We start from the raw sequence: 14,771 nt of genomic DNA, 5'->3' as shown, positions 1-14,771 counted from the left end.
CCTTCACATCTGCCTCTTGTTCAGGGACAACGGCCCCATACCCCAGGTCAGCCCAGGGAAGACTCAGGCCCCTGCCCACGTGTGCCAGGCCAGGGCTCACTCCAAGGCAGCACCATTCCTCTTCAGTGAGAGTGAACATGGGGGTGGAAGCTGAACCAAGGATCCCAACACAGACCTTCGAGGAAGACCACAGCACCAGACATCGACAAAGCAGGCCAGAAAAAAAACACTTCACAAATGGAGAACTGGCTGTCAAATACAACCTGAGATTATTTTTTAAAAAGTATTTATTGCAAAGAATGCTGGACACAGTGTTGCATGTGGCTGAGATTCGATACCATCCACTCTGGGGAACTCGGGAAAATATCTGCAACATGGGCACGCCAGCCCACATGGCCGAAATGTGGCAGCCAATCAGCCATGCCACAGCCCATGCGGAGACCATGCCAGGGCAGAGGCCGGGGGGCTGCCCCCACTCATGCCCTGATCCCTGGACGTCCCTCTGCCCTGTCCCCAGTCCTTGTAATGCATCCAGTCCAGCAGCTCCTAACTCCCCTCTGTACACAGAGAGAAAAGGCCTCAGTGGTCTCACCTCAGGTGACATCCAGAGGTACATGCACTGCTGCTGACCAAGGGGACCCACTATGGCTAACAAGTGAGTGTGTCCAGGTGACAAAAGTCACCGAAACTCCAAAAGACACAGAAGCAAAGGCTGCAGTCCCCATGCCCCAAAGGGAGTGGCATGGTCCTTGGGCTGTGGGTCTAAAGGGTTTGGGGCTCTGACAGATGAGTGTGGAAAGAGGATCCTGCCCCTGCTCTGCCTTGAACATCTCTTAGGAGAGCAGCACACAAGGATGAGAGACCACCAGCCAGGGCCAGGGATGCTAACTTCTCTCAGGGGCAGGTGGCATCTGCAGGCTGCAAAGCCCTGGGAGGCTGGAAAGATGTGCTACGTTCCAGGCACAGGCCAGGTAAGGCTCCGGACACAAAGGACTTGGGATCCAGGGGCCTGGCTTCCCTAGAGTCCACCTGTGGACAGCAGGGCACCCGATTACCAGTCCAGACACTTTCTGGCCCAGCAGCACAACTTGCCAGCCAGTGTTTGCCAGCTGTAAACAGACTGCCCAGGCTGCATCTCTGGGACCAAAAGAACTCAGGGGCATGACAGACACTGGACTACACAAGGCCATTTTCACCAGACTCACATGCACATGAATGGAAAGCTGTGCTGCAGCTGGGAAAATCCTCCCTTGCCCAGGGACTGCCTATGGGTTCTGCCTTCTCCCTTCCTCAGGCCCACAGGCAGAAGTCAACAAACACCAGAAAAGTTTTACAGGACCATACAAGTGTTTCTGAATCATTTATGGCAAATGCATGTCTCTGCCACCAGTGTACATTCCTGTGTGGACACGGGCAGCAACAGGTGAGAGGCCACCTCCCCATCGGCTGCCAGTGTTCACAGCCAGGGAAAGGGAGAGGGGGCGGCAGCCTCTCCCTCGAGCACTTCGGTGTGTGCACCTGGAAGGTAACTCGTATGCCTACCCTGTCTTGAGGTGGTTTTACTGTGACAGCAGGCCTGAAGGGGCGTCCCTGGCCACCAGCTCCCCTAAGCATACCTAAGTAGCTGGGTACATGCACAACAGGGGAGGGGCGACCACAACTGCCCCCCTGCCTGCACATTTCTGTGCATTGCAATGTGCCAAAGCAAGCGCATTGCTTCCATGAATGCCCGCAAATAAGGGTGACATGGATACAAGGGCCTGGCCAGTGGCTGCCTGGGAAGCATCTGCTGTGGTTGGGGCTCTAGTTCCTGGTGGGTAAGGATGAGAAGGGCTCTCCCTCTCACCAGAGGCAGCAGAAGCTCAGGGCCCCATGAACACCTGGCCTCTGGCTCAGGCAGTGGCCACAGAGAGGATGGTAGAGGCCCTGCGGAGAGTCACCAGGTCCACGCTGGACAGCTGGGCCACAGTAGGAACATCACAGCAAGCACTTTCCTTTCACATTGTAGGGTTTCACACTTCACAAAGCCAACTGAGCTGGCGAGAGTGAACACCTAAGAGCTGCGCCGGAAGAACCTGGGGCTGGGCAACCTCCGCACAGCCCATGCAGATGCAGGCTGGTCAAGGGACTCTTAGCAGCAGGTCAGGAGCCATGCACAACCTTGTTGCCGACTGTCAACAAACAGCCAGGTGCGCTGGGGCGGGGGTTCTGGGTTCCGCCAGCCATATGTGGCTTCAAGAATATCCCTGCATGGCATGGTGACTATCACACACACTGGAGGGCCTGGAATGACCCCCTCTGCAGAGACCAGTGCCTGCCTAGTGGTCACAGTGGATGAACGTGGTCACTGGTGAGCAGGCACCGTGACAAGGGCTTCCTCTGGAGGTCTTGAGATGTCCACGTTCTGTACAATAAAAACACAGAGCGTTCACTCCATAGCAGGAATAGATGAGAGGCCTGCTGTCTACCTTCCTTATCACTGTGGCTCGTCAGGCTTCACATTCTCACTATAGCAGCCCTGGCAGCAAGACTCTAGAACGCAAGCTTCCCTAAGAATGCATGGCCAAGAGCTTCGTGCCACACAGTGGGTGAATGGCCAATGAAACAAAGGTGCGGTGGAGGATGCCACCACGTTTCCTGCTCCACTGCAGCCAGGTCAGGCAATACCCAAAGCAAGGCTGCTACCTCCTCCTATCTTAGGGCTGGGTCAATTGAGGAGGAACGCCTGGCTTGGGGATTTTATCCTCATTTTTGGGGCAGGGATGGGGTTCAGCTCCTGGGGGTGCCTCCATCCTGGTTTAAAGTGTGGGCACACAGGTGTCAGAGGTGCCCCAGAAGCCTAAGGGCATTTCCTGGTCTGCAGCCTGGTCTGTCCCCTCAGAACTGGGGCACAGGGCCTCCTGAAGCCCTCAGCTATAGAAAGCCCCCACCAAATTGCAGAGCTCAGTCCCATCCTTGGTCTGTCGGGCTCAGGGTGTCTCAGGCCTGAGGAACAGGGAATCTGAAACTTCCCTTAGCTCTCTGAGGCTGTCTTATGTTCCCCCGAGCCTGGTGGCCTCCTCCCAGCTGTGGGCCCCGGAACCATCACCTGCAGGAGCAGGTCACTGATGACCTGAGCTGCTGCCTTATGCAACATGACATGCCCAGATCTGCAGGGAGAGAGACATGGCCCCCATGGCCCACAGCCTGGGCTCATAGGACCGGCCCCTGGAATTGTAGGGGCAGGTATAATTCTTATTGCTGGGCAGGCTTCCTGAGGCACCCCTTTTCCACCACAGCCTGCCCCAACGGATGGGCCGGAAGGGAGCAATCAAGGAACCTGGGGTTAGTAGCAGTTTGCCTCTGAGAAGCACCCACCCATAGTGGGCAGAGTGACCGTCAGTCACACTATGGTGATGGGCTGGCAGGGTCAGCTCCCAAGGGCTGCCAGGCCCAGGGGCCTCTCTTACCATCACTCTGTCAGCACTGGGGGCCCAGTGCCATCTGGGCCTTCCTTGGCCCAAAGGATGCCAGTTGGGAGGTGCCTTCCCCTGTGACTTGTGGGTACTAAATTGGGCCTGGGCTGAACTTGACCAAGACATGCACGGACTCTCAGAGCAATGGGAAGAGAGGCCTGCAGGGTAACTGGTCCTGCTTGGGGGCAGTGGTGTTGGGAAGGGACAGGACACATCTACACAGCTATGCTGTGAGGTCCAAGGCCAGATGTCCTGGTCCAGTTCAAGGCCTGCACCCTCAGCAGGGACCCAGAGCCGAAGCAGGCCCCATCATGGATGGCAACAGGCATCACTGAGGCCCAGGAGCCTTCTCCGTGCAATGGACTCCAGGAACTGGGACCAGGGCTCCCAGAAGTGTAGGTCCTACCCTTGGCCCCAATGGGAGAGGGAGCCACCATTGTGGAGGGACCCCACATGGGACCAAGAGTGGTTCTGAGCTACACTCTGAGGAGCTTCTACTTTCCACAAGGCACTTGGGGAGCACAGGTGGTGACTGCTCTTCTGGACCAAGGTCTCCACCCCATGCGGAGGCCCCTTCAGCATCTGCATGGCCCTTTTCCCAAAAGCGCATGATCCCATTTTAATTTTTAAAGGTGCTGTGGTTAGAAAAGGGGCTCATGAGGCCTCGGCTACAGGGATGGGGAGTGGGAAGAGTAAGCCTCATTCTTAGCCTCCAGCCTCTTTCTCACTGAGCCCAAGGGCCCCCTTGACTTAGACCTCCAAGGAGCTGCTGGGGAGCCCTGTGGCTCCTTAAGTCCTGGGGGTCCAACCGCACCCAAGCTCAGGCACTCCTGAGCCTGGTGGCTCAGCATCAGGGATTTCCCCATTGCCAGGGCAGGTGCCTTGGGAAGGGCTGATGCAGGCTCCACCCTGCTGATAGGACAACAGTCTTGTCAGAAGATTCAAGCTCCCTCTGGCAGGTGCCCCAGCTGGACCTGGCCCTGGAGGATGTGCAGTCTGGACACCCCCACATCAGGAATACCCCACTACCCCAGCAGTGACCCCATTGCTACCTGAGGCCTGTCCCGGTGCGTGTTCACAGCGGCCACATTCAGGAATATGGACTCCACTTTACAACCTGCCAAAGGGAAGATGCAAATCCATCCCTACTCCTGAAAGGCAGCTGAGCTGCAGAAGCTAGAAACTTCTCTTGGAGGGGGGTCTGGGTGTGTGGAATGGAGCAGCCATCTCAGTCTCACTCTAGTTCTTCCACTTTAGGCAGCTCTGGGGAGCCCCAGGAGGAAGGACGAGACACCCTGCCAGACCCATACTTATCCATGTGACGGCCCAGACAGGGCCACGCAGAGGCCCCAGGCTCCCCAACCCCAGGACCGAGAGGGATCGGGGGAGCAGAAGGCCTAAGCTGAGGTCACTGACTCTCAAAGTCTTCAGGGCCCCCAAACCACCCACATCCCAACTCTACCATGCAAGGCCCAGTCAACCACGTGCCAGGTGCACAGTGCAATGGGTGATGAGGCCATTATCACACACTGGAGTGACATCAGCTGCCACTGGGCTTCACAGCCATTCCCCCAAGAGCACCTGTGTTAAAGGTGAGGAGCTAAGACCTGAGAGATGAAGTTGCCTGAGGTCTCTGCTGGTATAGCAAGAGGCAGGGGTGGGACTGACACTGCCCTGCACCCAGAATAAAGTCCAGGCCCTGGGGACCATGGGGCCTTCTGGGGGTTTGGAAAAATCAGTAGAAAAGCCCCTCATGCAGGTAGGCAATGGGTAAGCAAAGTCACTGGGGAGGCCTTCTGTGGCCACATAAACTTTTTCACGACAAAGTTTTTTTTTTTTTTGAGACGAAGCCTCGCTCTGTCGACCAGGCTGGAGTGTAGTGGCGCGATACAGGCTCACTGCAAGCTCCGCCTCCCAGGTTCATGCCATTCTTCTGTCTCAGCCTCCTGAGTAGCTGTGACTACAGGCGCCCGCCACCATGCCCGGCTAATTTTTTTGTATTTTTAGTAGAGACGGGGTTTTACCATGTTAGCCAAGATAGTCTCGATCTCCTGACCTTGTGATCCGACCGCCTCAGCCTCCCAAAATGCTGGAATTACAGGCGTGAGCCACCGCGCCCGGCCCCACAACAAACTTTTTAAAGGCAAATTAGGGCCGGGGATGGTAGCTCATGACAGTAGCTCATGCCTGTAATCCCAGCACTTTGGGAGGCTAAGGTAGGTAGATTACCTAAGGTCAGGAGTTCGAGACCAGCCTGACAACATGGTGAAACCCTGCCTCTATTAAAAATACAAAAATTAGCTGGGTATGGTGGCAGGCGCCTGTAATCCCAGCGCCTGTAATCCCAGCTACTCGGGAGGCTGAGGCAAGAGAATCACTTGAACCCAGGAGGTGGAGGTTGCAGTGGGCCGAGATCACGCCATTGCACTGCAGCCTGGGTGACAGAGCAAGACTCCGTCTGAAAGAAGAAAAACATATTGGGAAAGGTAGTAGGGTAGTGGGTGAAGGAATGGGTTCCTAACACAATTTTCAAGGAATTTGGAGAAAATCATGGAACTGCACAGAGATCCAAGGTCATGGCTACCCATGGTCAATGTTCAGGAAGCTTCCTTACCGTATGCCACAGGGGTCAGCTTCAGGACTGTGTGCAGTGGACACTTGAGGTAGGGCAGCTGTTCTGTAGACACAGAGGGGGATGGCTAGCACACCAGAAATGCCTGGTGACAGTGCCTACCTTCTCACACAACCCTCCCACCTCCCCCGGGGCATGGCCCGCACCTGCTGCCTTGTCGAGGAAGTAGGCCAGCAGGCAGCGCATCACAGCCTGGTGGCAGATGACCAGCACATTCTCTTGCCTCTCCAGCTCCATGATGACAGGCTCCAGTCTCTGGACCAGGTCCTCGTAGGACTGCAAGGGCAAGCAGAGAGGTGTCCCTCAGGCCCGGCTCCGGGGGAGGGACAGACACATCCCGGACACTGGGCCACCTACCACTCCTGCAGCTGCTCACCATTCTGGGAAGCTGTGACTGGGCCTCCTCCAGCCTAGCTTTCTGAGGGCATGGGGGTGGGCAGCTGAGGAAAGGGGCCACCTCTCCCATCTCAGGGCCAGGTTCTGGTAGGATTGAGAGTGCACAGCTAGGCCTCAGGCTCCATCCCAGGGTCCACCTCAGCGCTCACCCATGGGGCTCTGCACTGAATCCTCAGCTATGGAATTAATGTGACTGGAGAAGACTCTGCCTGCTTCCAGCCCACAGCAAACAGAGTGCACCAACAAGAGTGCAGGGGAAGAAAGCAAAGACCTGGAACTTTCTTGAGTGTGACTCATCAGAAACAGTTGGGGTCCCCAGGAACTATCCTCAGTCTACCTGCCCAGTATCTTCCCCCATGCCTGCCACAATGTACGGTTTGGGCCCCTGCTGGGCCTCTCGACCTGGCAGGTTTAGAGATTTTCATCAGTTTCATCTTTCTGCACACAATGAGTGGTCCTTCAAAAATGGCCACCAGCAGTCGGAATTGAATGTACCCCGAGCTTTGATTAGGAAGCAAGAATGACACACTGATTTGTGCCAGCTCCTGGTAGTTCTGAGAAAATCCTAGATCAGTTTTTTTGGTAACATGAATTTCTCAACCAATTCTCCTCCCTGTATTCTCAAGTTTGAGCAGCCAGCTGCTTTGTTTCTCCTGACCATTATCTGGGTTGGTTCTAAATCTGAACTTGGCCTCACAACATGATGTGGGGAATAATTAATGTTTCCAAGAGCTATATTATCCTGAGGATGGTACAGTATAGGGGCCTGTGAGCCTAGTTTCTGGGTGGAGGTGCTTCTACATGTGTACATATACGTGTACATATGTGTGTTGATGGGGGGTATTTTTATTTGGCCCCTGCCCCAGGCCACCTCCTGGAATTGGAAGGAGATGCCTCAGTCAAGGTGACCCTCAGTTTCTGACCTGGGGCCGGGGCTGACCTCTGTCAGAGAAGGTGACAAGTGCAGTGGCTTGTGGTAGCCAACTCATGTGTGGAAGGTCTCCCTGGGTCTGGTGCCAGGGCTAGGGGTGGTGCCTGGAGCCACAGGGAGGATGGGCTCAGCCTGTGACAAAAGGAAGCATCCAAAGGAAGGGTGAGGCCTGAGACAGGGACGCAAATGAGCTGAGACCCAAGTCCCAGGTCTGCCATGGACCCCCAAACTCCCCAGCCATTTGAGCACCCTGGAAAGGGCCGACAACTCCCTGGGAAAGGAGCTGGCCTGGGAATTCCCGGGGACAGCGCACTGTCTATAGGGGTCCCAGGAAAGCCTAACCCCACAGACCCCCACCTCAGGCCCAGCCCTTCCGAATTCTCCACCCCTGGGAAGGGGAAAGACAAGAATGGAGAGCAGGGAGCCAAAGGTCTCTGGGTTGAAGGTCTGCCCTACACGGTACTGCCCACCTCACACCTGAGGAAGGGACTAAGGCCTGGGCCGCGCAGCTGGGAAGGGGTGGAAATGAACCACACACTCAGGCTGGCCTGCCTCTGAGACCAGGCCCCTTCTGCTACCCCCGCAGCCCCTGTAGAGCCCCACAGGCCCTCAGCCACAGGTGGTACTCCCAGACGGGCGGTAGGTGGCTGGCACTAAGCCCCAAATCCCACGTACCTCCCCTTTAGGGTACCGGTACCGGTACTTGTCCTGGTCCCGCAGGGCGAACTCCAGTGGGTAATTATCCTGAATTTCCTCATAGGTCATTTCCTCACAGACGCCCTAGGGAGATACCACAGCCATCACACCTCCTACAATGCCTAGAAGACAAGCCTTGCGGGTGTTTGGAGTAAGGCAGCATCAAGCAGAGGAGACCAAATTCATGGGCATTTCCTGGGCAAAGGGAACAGAAACCTGTCCAGGGAGGGGAGGCCCTCTAGGAACACTGATCATTGGTGGTTCCTTGTTTGTAAAAAGCTACCAGGACAGCCTTGTCCACCTATTCATCACCCATCCAATACATACAGAGATGCTATGTGTTTTTTCTTTACTTGTGTTATTTGGGATACACACACACACATACACACACACACACAGCATAGATCATCTTCTACAAATACCATTAAAAAAAAAAAAAAAGCTGACCGGGCATGATGGCTCATGCCTGTAATCCCAGCACTTTGGGAGGCTGAGCAGGTCAGGAGTTCAAGATCAGCCTGGCCAACATGGTGGAGGAGGCAGTGGTTGCAGTGAGTTGAGACTGTGCCACTGCACTCCAGCCTGGGCAACAGAGAGAGACTCCCTCTCAAAAAAAAAAAAAAAGAAAAGTTGGTTGGGCATGTAATCCCGGCACTTTGGGAGGCCGAAGCAGGTGGATCACCTGAGATCAGGAGTTCAAGGCCAGCATGGTCAACATGATGAATCCCCATCTCTACTAAAAATACAAAAATTAGTCAGGTGTGGTGGCGCACGCCTATAGGCAGGAGAATCACATGTACCCAGGAGGTGGAGATTGCAGTGAGCCGAGATCGCACCACTGCACTCCAGCCTGGGGAAGAGAGTGAGACTCTGTCTCAAAAAAAAAAAAAAAGATGGGGACATATTGTATTAGAGTGGGTCCTAAATTCAATCATTGGTGTCCTTTTAAGAACGCCATGTAGGCCAGGTGCGGTGGCTCATGCCTGCAACCCCAGCACTCTGGGAGGCTGAGGCGGGTGGATCATGAGGTCAGGAGTCTGAGACCAGCCTGGCCAATATGGTGAAACCCCGTCTCTACTAAAAAAATACAAAAATTAGCTGGGTGTGGTGGCACACGCCTATAGTCCCAGCTAGTTGGGAGGCTGAGGCAGAAGAATCTCTTGAACCTGGGAGGCAGAGGTTGCAGTGAGCTGAGATCGTGCCACTGCACTCCAGCCTCGGTGACAGAGTGAGACTCTGTCTCAAAAAAAAAAAAAAAAAAAAAAAAGAATGCCATGTGAAGGCACGGACAGACACACATAGGGAAGAAAGCCATGTGACGACAGCCAGCGGACAGAGGTGGGATTGGAATGATGAGGCTATGAGCCAAGAAATACCAAGGATTGCTGGCAACAACTGGAAACTAGGAAGAGGTGAGGAAGGTTCTTTATTAGCACCTTCAGAGGGAGCACAGCCCTGCTGAGGCCTTCATTTCAGACTTCCAGCCTCCAGAATTGTGAGAGAATCAATTCATGTCGTTTTAAGCCACTCATCTGTAGTGCTCTGTTACGGCAGCCCTAGTAAACTAATACATACAATTTTTTTATATTTAGTGGTTCTTTTGTTTTGTTTCGTTTTGTTTTTTGAGACAGTCTTACTCTGTCACCCAGACTGGAGTCCAGTGGTGTGATCTTGGCTCACTGCAGCCTCAAACTTCCCAGGCTCAGGTGATCCCCTCACCTCAGCCTCCCAAGTAGCTGGGACTACAGGCGTGCACCACCACACTTGAATACTAACACATATTTTGGTACCAGGAAGTGAAGTGCTGCTGGCTGCTGTAATAAAGAACTAAAAATGTGGAAGTGGTTATGAAATTGGATAGTGGGTAGAGGCTGGAAGAATTTTGTGGTGCATGATAAAAAGCTTAGACTGTCTTAAAGAGACTGTTAGTAGAAATTTAGACATGAAAGATTATTCTGGTGAAGGCACAGAAGGAAGTGAAGAGGAAGACAGAGAAAGCTTCCATCTTTTTTTTTTTTTTTTGAGACAGGGTCTCGCTCTGTTGTCCAGGTTGGAGTGCAGTGGTGCAATCTCAGCTTACTGCAACCTCCGCCTCCTGGGTTCAAACAATTCTCCTGCCTCAGCCTCCTGAGTGCTGGGATTACAGGCAGAGGCCACCACAGCTGGCTAATTTTTTGTATTTTTAGAAGAGACGGGGTTTTGTCATGTTGACCAGGCTGGTCTCGAACTCCTGGCCTCAGGTGATCTGCCCGCCTCAGCCTCCCAAAGTGCTGGAATTGCAGTCATGAGCCACTGCGCCTGGCCTATGCTCTTTATTCTAAAGAAAATGATACAAAAATGTTAAAAATAAAAGGGAAAAAAATATAATAAAAAAATATGGACAGGTTGGGCATGGTGATTCATGCCTGTAATCTCAGCACTTTGGGAGGCCAAGGAAGGAGGATTGCTTGAGCCCAGGAGTTCAAGACCACCCTGGGCAACATAGCAAGACCACATCTCTAAAAATTTTTTAAATTTAGGACAGGGGCAGTGGCTCACGCCTGTAATACTAGCAATTTGAGAGGCCGAGGTGGGATCACCTGTGGTCAGGAGTTTGAGACCAGCCTGACCAACATGGAGAAACCTCATCTCTGCTAAAAATATAAAATTAGCCAGGCTTGGTGGCTCATTCCTGTAATCCCAGCTACTCGGGAGGCTGAGGCAGGAGAATCACTTGAAACTGGGAGGCAGAAATTTTTTTTTTTTTTAAATTTTGAGAGGGAGTTTTGCTCTTGTTGCCCAGGCTGGAGTGCAGTGGCACGATCTTGGCTCACCACAACCTCCACCTCCCGGGTCTCGAACTCCCGAGCTCAGGTGATCTGCCCACCGTGGCCTCCCAAAGTGCTGGGATTACAGGCATAAGCCACCACACCTGGCCAAAAAAAATTTTTTTTTTTCTTAATTTAGCTGGGCACAGTGATGTGCGCCTATAGTCCTAGCTACTTGGGAGGCTGAGGTGGGAGGATTACTTGAACTCGGGAGGTCAAGGCTACAGTGAACTGTGATGGTGCCATAGACCTCCAGCCAGGACAACAGAGCAAGACTCTGTCGCTAAAAAAAAGAAAAGAAAAAGAAAAAATTATATGGACAGAAAGCAGGAATAACAAATCAAAACCACAATGCAATACCACACCCATTAGGATGGCTACTGTTTAAAAAGAAAAGAAAAGAAAACAACAAGTGTTGACGAGGATGTGGAGAAATTGGAACCCGTGTGCACTTCTGGTAGAAATGTAAAATGATGCAGCTGCTATGGGAAACAGTACAGCAGTTCCTCAAAAAAATAAAAGCAGAGGCCGGGCATGGTGGCTCATGCCTGTAATCCCAGCACTTTGGAAGGCTGAGGCGGGTGGATCGCCTGAGGTCAGGAATTCGAGACCAGTCTGACCAACATGTGAAACACTGTTGCTACTAAAAATACAAAAAAATTAGCTAGGCGTGGTGGTGCGCGCCTACAATCCCAGCTACTCGGGAGGCTGAGGCAGGGGAATTGCCTGAACCAGGGAGGTGGAGGTTGCAGTGAGCTGAGATTGCGCCTTGCCCTGGGCAACACAGCAAGACTCCGTTTCAAAAATAAATAAATAAATAAAATAAAAATAAAAACAGAATTACCATAGGATCTGGCAATTTTACTTCTAGGTCTATACCAAAAACAACTGAATTGAGAGCAGGGTCTCAAAGAGACATTTGTATCCATGTTCATAGCTGCATTATCCACAATAGCTAAAAAGTGGAAGCTGTCCAAGTGTCCATTGGCAGATGAATGGATACAGGAAATGTGGTATACAATAGAATCTTATTCTGCCTTAAAAAGGAAGAAAATTCTTCAGGTTGGGTGTGGTGATTCACACCTGTAATCTGAGCACTTTGGGAGGCCAAGGTGGTAGAATCGCTTGAGGCTAGGAGTTTGGGACCAGCCTGGGCAACATAGCGAGCCTCCCTTCTCTACAAAAAATAAAAGAATTAGCTAGGCATGGTGGTGTACACTTGCTAGTCCCAGCTACAAAGGAGGCTAAGACAAGAGAATCATTGAGTCTAGGAGTTTGAGGCTGCAGTGATTGCTGCATTGCACTGTAGCCTGGGTGACAGAGTGAGATGCTGTCTTGAAAAAAAAAAAGCGGGGAAGGAAACTCTTGTGCAAGCTGCAACCTGGATGAACCTTGAGGATGTTACGCTAACTGAAGTAACCAGTTACAAAAAGACAAATACTATATGATTTCACTTACATGAGGTGTATAAAGTAGTCAAAGTCATAAAGACAAAGTGGTTGCCAGGGGCTGGGAGTAGCAAATAGAGTTATTGTTTTTCTTTTTAAAATTTTTTTAGAGATGGGGTCTCATATGTTGCCCAGGCTGGAGTGCAAGGGCCATTGGTGAATGCAATCATAGCACACTACAGCCTCAAACTCATGGGCTCAAGCAATCCTCCCACCTGAGCCTCCCAAGTACCTGGGACTACAGGTATGAACCAACACATCTGGCTTGAGTTATTGTTCAATGGATGCAGAGTTTCTGTTTTACAAGATTAAAAGAGTTCTGAGATGCATGGTGGTGATGGTTGCATAACATTGTAAATATACTTCATACCCCTGAAAAGTACACTTCAAAACAGCTATGATGATAAATTTTATGTTATGTGTATTTTACTACAGTAAAAAAAAAAAAAAATGGAAAAACAAAAGCAGGGGTGGTAATATTCAGATTAGTCAAAGTATATATCCACAGCAAAAGCTTTTCATATTGAAATGGGAACCACCCATAATACAGACCAAGCCACGATGGAGCAACTGGTACCAGATTTGCTCTGGCCCCAACAAAAACAACTATTATTTTAAAAAGGACAAACTGGCAGGGTGCCGTGGCTCACACCTGTAATCCCAGCACTTTGAGAGGTCGAGGCAGGTGGATTGCCTGAGGTCGGGAGTTCAAGACCAGCCTGGCCAATGTGGTGAAACCTTGTCTCTACTAAAAATACAAAATTTAGCTGGTGTGGTGGCGGGTGCCTGTAATCCCAGCTACTCTGGAGGCAGAGGCACGAGAATCACTTGAACCCGGGAGGCAAAGGTGGCAGTGAGCCGAGATCGTGCCATTGCACTCCAGCCTGGACAACAAGAGCAAACCTCCATCTCAAATAAATAAATAAATAAATAAATAAATAAAAGGACAAATCAAACAACTGTTTTTAGACATGAGACTAGGCAGGACTGTGATCCTTGAGAAAAGGGAAGCAAGCGGAGGGGAAGAGGCAGCAGCTTACTGCCCAGAGGCACTTCCCAGACTTCAGAGCCAAGCACCATGAAGAAATAATGAAAGATTCAAGAAAGGAAAAAAGTGGAATTCCCGGAGCTTTGAAACACCACATCTGATATGAAAAGTTCACTGGATGGGTTTAATAAAAATGCAGAAGTAGCTGGGCGCAGTGGCTCACACCTGTAATCCCAGCACTTTGGGAGGCTGAGGCGGGCAGATCACAAGGTCAGGAGATCGAGACCATGGTGAAACCCCGTCTCTACTAAAAAATACAAAAAATTAGCCGGGCGAGGTGGCGGGGGCCTGTAGTCCCAGCTACTCAGGAGGCTGAGCCAGGAGAATGGCGGGAACCCGGGAGGCGGAGCTTGCAGTGAGCCGAGATCGCGCCACGGCACTCCAGCCTGGGCGACAGAGCGAGACTCCATCTCAAAAAAAAAAAAAAAAAAAATATAAATAAATAAATAAATAAAAATGCAGAAGTAAAGATAAGTGAACTAAAGCTCGGAAGGAAAAAAAGACTGAGAAAAAATGAACAGAAGAAAGAAAAAACCAGAAGTTCAGTGACCTATGGGATGATACTGGACAGTTGGCCAGGTTGGAGTCAAACTCCTGACTTCAGGTGATCAGCCCACCTCAGCTTCCCAAAGTGCTAGGATTGCAGGTGTGAGCCACCGCTCTGGGCCAGAACAGCATCTTTAAAGAGACAAAGGCCATGCTGGTTCACCTCATTTGTGTCTCCAGATCCCTGGCAGGTTGGCTATGGCTGACTGCAGCTACCAAGCTCCCCCGGCTGCTGATTTCTTGTTGAGCTAGACCATGAGGAACCCTAGCAGGAGGCCACAGGGAGGGAGGAGAGTAAGGTTGAGGTGTCAATTCCCAGGCTCACTCCTGAGAATGGTCTAGGGCTCACCCAAGGTCCCATCCTGTTAGGCTGCCCTTTCCTCTCTGCTCCCAGCCCCTAGGTTCCTGTATCCTTTCTCTCTCCTCTCCTTTGCCCAAGGGGAGCAATGGTCACTGTTGTTACAATGCGATGCATCGGCCCTGCGGTGTCCGGGAAGCAGACAGGGAGGGAGGGACGGTAACTACCGCGTCGATCTCGTTGAGGACCTTCCACTGTTCATAGGGCACACCTAGCGCCTCAGCCGTCTGGATTGTCCTCTTCATCTGGCTTGTCCAGACCTTCAGATCCTTGATATTCTGGTCACTGATGAACTGGGCCAGACTCTTGGCAAACTGAAATACATCATAAGCAAACTCAGACCCACAGGTCCTGGGATGCCCTTAAAGCATCCCACAGCCACAGGGTTCATGAGATCATCCTCACCTTGAACACTCACTACAGGTTTGGTAAAAAGCATGAACTAACTTGTCAA

At 51.8% G+C, this 14,771-nt stretch overlaps 1 protein-coding gene across 4 annotated transcripts in view; it reads right to left on the bottom strand.

The window, feature by feature from the left end:
• Nucleotides 1-172: 172 nt before the first annotated feature.
• The window catches only part of PFKFB4 (6-phosphofructo-2-kinase/fructose-2,6-biphosphatase 4), a 41,511-nt gene continuing 26,912 nt past the window's right edge, over nucleotides 173-14,771 (bottom strand). For 2 of the 4 annotated variants that reach the window (XM_007984126.3, XM_073010239.1), the window contains 6 exons: nucleotides 14,485-14,631; nucleotides 8,090-8,194; nucleotides 6,234-6,363; nucleotides 6,070-6,132; nucleotides 4,508-4,572; nucleotides 176-2,404 (listed from right to left, as the gene is read on the bottom strand). In XM_007984126.3, coding sequence (XP_007982317.1) covers nucleotides 2,345-2,404; nucleotides 4,508-4,572; nucleotides 6,070-6,132; nucleotides 6,234-6,363; nucleotides 8,090-8,194; nucleotides 14,485-14,631 — 570 coding nt within the window. In that variant the 3' untranslated portion in view covers nucleotides 176-2,344. Of the gene's footprint in view, nucleotides 2,405-4,507; nucleotides 4,573-6,069; nucleotides 6,133-6,233; nucleotides 6,364-8,089; nucleotides 8,195-14,484; nucleotides 14,632-14,771 lie in introns of all 4 variants that reach the window. The other 2 variants (XM_073010238.1, XM_007984129.3) reach the window with 2 other exon arrangements.

The sequence above is a fragment of the Chlorocebus sabaeus genome, chromosome 22 (assembly GCF_047675955.1).
Source record: "Chlorocebus sabaeus isolate Y175 chromosome 22, mChlSab1.0.hap1, whole genome shotgun sequence".
Lineage (NCBI taxonomy): Eukaryota > Metazoa > Chordata > Mammalia > Primates > Cercopithecidae > Chlorocebus > Chlorocebus sabaeus.
This window is presented reverse-complemented; position numbering and strand designations above follow the sequence as displayed.